Raw genomic sequence first — 6,540 nt, 5'->3', positions numbered from 1 at the left:
TCATTCAGAAGTCTGGTAATAGCGGGGAAGAAGCTGTTTTTGAATCCAGCTTGTATGCCTGCTATTGCGGCTGCATTTACTTGTTGTGTTACTTCCTGTAACCGCTACATCACATCGTTAAGTATTGTTTTCAACATTTCTTTCGCGACATTGTTCAATTACAAAATGGTACAAATGCTCCAAATATTTCTTTTCATTCTGTCTAGAATGTATTTAATGTGAATGGAATGGAACAGAACTTTCCCAATGCACACTATTACTTTCGGCTTTATACTTATTTCAATATTTTCAAATGAGAAAAATCTGCAGGTTTATCTCCCAATCTGTACCCAGTTCCATTCACCGTGTCACACTGCGACAGTGATTTTGTACCAGACTCCCTCTGGTTGCTGTCACTGTCTCTCAGTCCGCAGTAATACACCGCGCTGTCAGACAGCAACAGTTCCCGGATGTTGAAATTACCCTCACTCCTCGAACTGTCCAAAGATGCAGAAAATCGACTCCCCACGCCCACTGCTCTGGAAACATCTCCGTAATTAGGAATGTAGATCAAGAATATGGGGGCTTCGTCCCGGTCCTGACGGTACAATTGCAAATAATATGTACCAGCTGCGGTCGAATATCTGAAATCAATAGTAATCAATTATCCTTCAAACTTTGTCGCCGTAACAGGTTCCTGTGAAACCATATCTGCACCGATAGTACCTGCGAAAAATAGAAATCCGAGCTTAAACTTTGTATTACTTTGTTAGAAATCATGCAATCATGGAATTGTATATATTACAGTTAAGGGTGGATCACAATGTAAGTATCGCGAGCTGTCTGGAAATTGTGCCCCTTGGGAACTTACCAGTTAAGTGAGTTGCAGCTCTGATGAAAATGTAACAGGCATCTCAACATGTTCAGAGATGGTAGTGGATTTGAACTGTGAGTTGCAGCTGAATTGTTGCAGTCCAGAGTTCAGAAGATGTGAGTAATATCCGGCCTCACTACCGATTGGTTCATTCCCGACAGAGTCAGCAGGAGACACCCAATCAGCTCAAAGCTCCTGTGTCCTACATTTCATCCAATTAGATCCGTTTCTTTGTTACGTCAGAGCGAGGAGCCCGGAACCACTTGCACCTGTTTTCAGAACAATGAACTGAACACAAGAACATCAGATGATGAGGAGCAGGATCTGCAGTGGACGATTTGCCCCTTCACATGGGGGTGTTCTGCAATTGTACAGATCATAGTTGTTCGACAGGCAATCTAATTTCCTGCACCACCCTCATCTCCCTTATTTCCCCGAATATCCCCAAATCCAACATAGGTCTCGAAACAACTAAACGACGAACAACTGTCGCTCTCTGTGACACAGAAAGGGCGTGAAAGCGAATGTTGGTCCTGTTACTGAGCGTATCTTTGAGACAGGGCACAGATGGATGCTATTTAGTGTTGTCATGACGGTGGCATTTGGAGAGCTGCTCGCAAAGCACAGAAACTACTATAAAAATGGATTTAGCAGACAATGATACACGTTCAGCACTACAGAAAGAAATAATTAGGGCTAGCTGCTCTTTATAATATTGCTTTGTTTACATAAATAGTTCACAATCCAGGTGAAAGATCTAATTCAGTGAATTGAGGTGAGAGTGCTTTACCGGTTTTTGTACGGGTTGAGAGTCCCTCTGTAACAGTGTGGGGCTCAGAGCACAGAGATACACGGCAGAGTCAGAGACACGGACCCCGGTGATATTTAAAGGAATCGTTTTCTTATCCTTGTCTAAATCAGCAGAAAACCGGTCAGGGAAATCTGAAGACCTTTCTCCCTTCCCCGCGCTATATTTCTTCAGTAGATATCTCGGAGCTTCCCCTGGATACTGGATGTACCAGAGGAGAGTCTCGCCAGTATATTTTGCTTTGTAACTGCAGTTCAATATTGCTGTCTGTCCTTCCTGAACCGGTAATTCAGGCGGCTCCTGGGAAACCGAATCTTGGCCACTGGTTCCTGTAACAACATATAGAATGTGTCATAAATCTGTGAGTAAATATAACCCATGAAACACAGGAGGAGGATTTGAGCTCAGACTCACCGGGCAGCAAGACCATTATTATCAGTAAATCACACAGGGAGCACATGGTTCCTGATTGAACAGTAAAAAGCGACACTGTTTCAAATATGTTGCTGCTTCTAGTCTCATATCAAAGTGCAAACCCAGACCAGTGGCAAAGAGTAAACGCAGATCAATTCTTGGGAAACTGAGGGACGTTTGTCAGTACTACGATTGGCTGGTCTCTCAGCTCTGACGTCAGCTGAGGGCCAATCACTGTCAGGTGAGCGTTTATTAATGCGGATTCTCTCCAATCGCATTCCACCCCTGGCTGTGTGTTTGTCTTTCTCGCTCCCTTCCTCACATTGCCGTCATTCTGTCTCTTTCTCGGTTAAAATCGCTTTCCTTCGACCTCAACTTTCACATCTTTCCTGAGGTAGATATTCCTCCCCACAAAATATGAAAGATAAAATAAATATTTTAATATCAGTCTCACACACAGATATTAACGAGGCCATTCAGTGCACGAACATAATTAATAATTACTGTTTTAAGGGTACACGGGATAAATAGTCATCCAACTCTACACCAAGATGCGCTTCCACTGGGGTCTCTTGTACTGGTAAAGTACTGATTTCAGTCAGTCATCACTTGTACCCCAGGAAATTTAAACAGTGACAACTCTGAATTTGATCATTTTTAAAAAGAGCTGCATGGTAGATTACCACCTGATCAAGAAGTTTCACAAATACAGATTGATGAAATGATCCTCCGGGATCGGCAGGTTTATATAAATGGGATCGGGAAATTATGGAATTTGATTCTGGGGTATAATGACCGTCAAATGTCCAATGGCCCAACAGTGACAAACATTGATCTCATTGAGGGAAACCCATTCAGATGGAGCTGGATTGTCCAGTTTATTATCTGTACCAATGCAACTCCTTGTGCTTACTTGATACGGAAATTGCGCCAGTTTGTGTATGAGCCCCGCCGGGCCCTTATCCACTGTGTGTCTCAACGCGCAGTAATACACGGCGCTGTCTGTCATCTTCAAATCTGTCAGGGACAAGTGAAAAGTGCTTTGTGTCGGGTTGAGTTTCCCGCTGAAGCGTTCAAAGCCGGGAGCCGTCTCGTTGAACCCATAACTATCGGCTCTGAGCAGATACCGCGGAGCTCGGTGTGGATACTGGCGATACCAGAAGAGGTAATAGCTTGCAGCTGAACTCGATACCGAGTAACTGCAGGGTATGGCTGAATCTTCACCCTCTTCTGCGTCGACTCGTTGTTCTTCCTGAGACACCGAGTCTCCCTTACTCATCCCTAAAAAGAAAAAGCTGGTTAGAAGGAGAAACGTGAAGCGGATGAGCACCCGAAGATGGAAATAAGAACACATTTGGGAATTGGAGGATTCAGTACAGAGGCTCAATATAACCAACCTGTCATCAGGACAATAACCAGAGACAGGCAGAGTATCAGCCCCATGGTTCGAATCTGAACTCCAGAAACAGACAGTTGTCACTGACTGGACCAGCCCTGTAATTGGCGGAGATGAAACAATTAGCGAGATGTTATGAGTTCGAATCCGATTTCTTCGCTCCGCCCACCTTCACGTCTTAAAGCGGCCGCTTCCTCTGGAACGGGTCGGTGATGTTTGATACGTGATCAGAGAGCGCCCTCCTGTGGACAGCGCAACCGCCTATTGGAAACACACACGGCCACGTGCAACGACATGTACGAAAACATCATCCAGATATGCACAGACACTGCAATAAATTCCAACATTCGTTGACATGATTTTTGAGTGCACATTAGCCTGAGTTGCTAATGATGAAAGTAAGTGAATATGTCCATCTCCCAGCAGCCTCGTTTACACCACAGAATCAGCACAAACATAGACACAGAGACAGTAAAAATAGTGATCGACCCACAAACTGATCTCTCAAACAGACACACAGACAACCATTAAAGTGAATAAGGAACCAGATTAACACAGCTATAGAAACACAAACGAGAAATTCCGTCAGAGGCACTTTCAAAAACCTTGGACTTTCAGAGCGAGCTTTCTGGGATGGAAATCCCCGAGGTTGTGTCAGTGTGGTAATATCATGTTGGATATTCATAGCGATCAAACTGCACATGTTAGCAGCATGAACATCCCGGAATGTATTTCCCATTAACCGTGAGGTTAATTTATAAAAACGACCAGCCTTTGTATTACGTCATAAGTTGTATTAAGTTAGGGTTGGCTTACCCTGTCTCTCCATTAGTCCACCCGTCCGGCGTGTTCTTAAAAAAGATAAAATGCTATCAGCTTTATTATTAATTCCATCTTTCTGTCTATCTATGTATCTATCTATCGAGCAATCGATTGATATATCCATCTAATATATCGACGCAACCATCAACCTTATGAGATAACTTTCCATTAATTCTTCAGTTTGCTGTGTGGGTTAACCACAAATAGGAGTGGTTCCTGGAGACCGGGTCGGGCAGTGAGTAACAGAAGCTCAATCCGCTGAGCTTATATTGTATCTGCTCAACCTCCAAATGTGAACTTTTTTGTTCTACTTTTATTGTCAGACCCAGAACAATGCTTCCACGTTCGTACTTCATACATATTTCTATGGAACGAAAGAGGTTAACATTCGTTTCCTTTTCTTCTGAATACGCCAAAGAATATCACAATTTTCACATTGAATGGGCTGCAGCTGACTGACAGCGCTGTCTGCTGAGGTCAACACACAAAGGCCCCGGGACAACTGGGACCATTACCCTGTCTGTGACGTAATTTGAAGAGAGATTCGTTCAAACCTACCACCAGGTGGCGCATCCCACCGCCTGTCACGTTGCAACAACCAATACTGACTGACGCGTTCTCAATGTAACAACTGGTACAATTCAGACGTAACAATGAATGTTGACTCACAGCTTCTTCGTTCAGAAAATTAGCTCACTGTTATGAGCAATTCTGGAAACAAAAGTTGCAGAATGTTTTAAATTAACTTGATCTTTGGCGGAATCTATCACTGAAAACAAGAATGCAGGTGCATCAAACAGTTTGGCGGGCAAGTGGTATGTTGCCCTTAATTGGAAGAGGACTTGCGTACAGGAGCAAGGCTGTCTTACAGCTGATATGTAGGGTATTGGTGGGCGTCACCTGGAATATTGGGAGCAGATTCAGACTCCTTACCTCAGAATGGAAATGCTTTCCATGGAGGCAGTGCAGCGACTGTTCATCAGGATAATGCCTGGAATGGCACCATTATCGTGTGAGGACAGATTGGATGAACCAGACCTGATTTCCCTGGGGTTTAGCAGAATGAGAGGCGATCTCGTTGAAGTATAACATTTTGACAGGGTTGTACAGACCGGGTGCAGGGAAGATGTTTCCTCTGGGAGTGGCCAACAAGAGGTCACGGTCTCAGGGTGAGCCATTTAGGACAGAGATGAGGAGCAAGGTCTTCACTCAAAGGTTTTGAACACGCAGAATTATCTACGACAGGTGGCTGCAGAGGACAAATTACCGAATATATTTCTGAAGGAAATGAATATATTTCTCGTCTCTAAAGACGTCAAGGGGTATGGGACAGAGCTGGAGTCTGGTGTCGAGATAGAGGATCACCAGATACACTATTGAATGGCGAAGCAGGCTCGAAGGACTGAATATCCGATTCCTGCTCATACTTTATATATTTCTAAGATTCTGGTTTTCTTATATAACGCAGGAACACCACACGTTTTATTTTATGTTCAGCAATTTCTTTATTATTCCTGCACCAGATCTCACCCAATGATTTTTTTACTGCTCCATCAGAGGGTCGGTGATGATTCGATGGTCTGAATGGCCTCCTTCTGCATTAAAAAGATTCTATGATTCTATGAGGTTGGAAGACGTTGGGTGGAAATGAAGCTCAAGCGTTAAGATTGGATATTGTGGATCGGAAATGAATGTGAAACACGTTGCAGAGCAGTAAATGTTCATTTCCTTTTCAGCAAGTGGAATACTTAATCAGCACTGTAAGTTTCATTAATTTCACGTCAGGTTTAGGTTGTTAGGTCCACTCACTTGCACAAATAATCACATTGCAACGTGTGGTTCCCATGGCTCCACATTCCTCCTTTCAAATAAGATAATCAAAAAAATAAATTAACAGCAATTGAGGCACTTTGCAATTTCGCTGACCATAACTCAAATTAATCTGCAATTTAAATTTTGGGACCACCAGCGAAGGCTATGAGCTGGTACATCAGTGCTTTGTTGATAAATTAAGCCGTGCGACGATGTTTAATTACGTTGCTTGAATTTTCTGATGAATAGCAAAGATGGTTGATCTGAGGATTGCTGTTGATGAACTTCCAAATGCCATTTGACAATGTGCTGCAGCGCCACATTCTGAGGTAAAATGGACAGTTGCAAGGTGGACACGAAATTTCCAGTAAACAACTAGCTGTATGGATCAGCTGTTTCTTGGAGTGAAGGGATGTTGTGATGAAGTTTCCAGGG

The 6,540-nt window shown here is 43.4% G+C and overlaps 1 gene segment (V, D, J or C); it reads right to left on the bottom strand.

The window, feature by feature from the left end:
- Positions 1-687: 687 nt before the first annotated feature.
- On the bottom strand, positions 688-2,121 carry LOC119960204. The segment is given in 4 exon segments: positions 688-705; positions 851-1,141; positions 1,644-1,990; positions 2,076-2,121. Coding segments are annotated over 3 exon segments (447 nt in total).
- Between the last annotated feature and the right edge of the window lie 4,419 nt (positions 2,122-6,540).

This window comes from Scyliorhinus canicula, unplaced genomic scaffold (genome assembly GCF_902713615.1).
Source record: "Scyliorhinus canicula unplaced genomic scaffold, sScyCan1.1, whole genome shotgun sequence".
NCBI lineage: Eukaryota > Metazoa > Chordata > Chondrichthyes > Carcharhiniformes > Scyliorhinidae > Scyliorhinus > Scyliorhinus canicula.
Note: the sequence above shows the minus strand (reverse complement) of the source record. Positions and strands in the feature narration are given on the sequence as shown.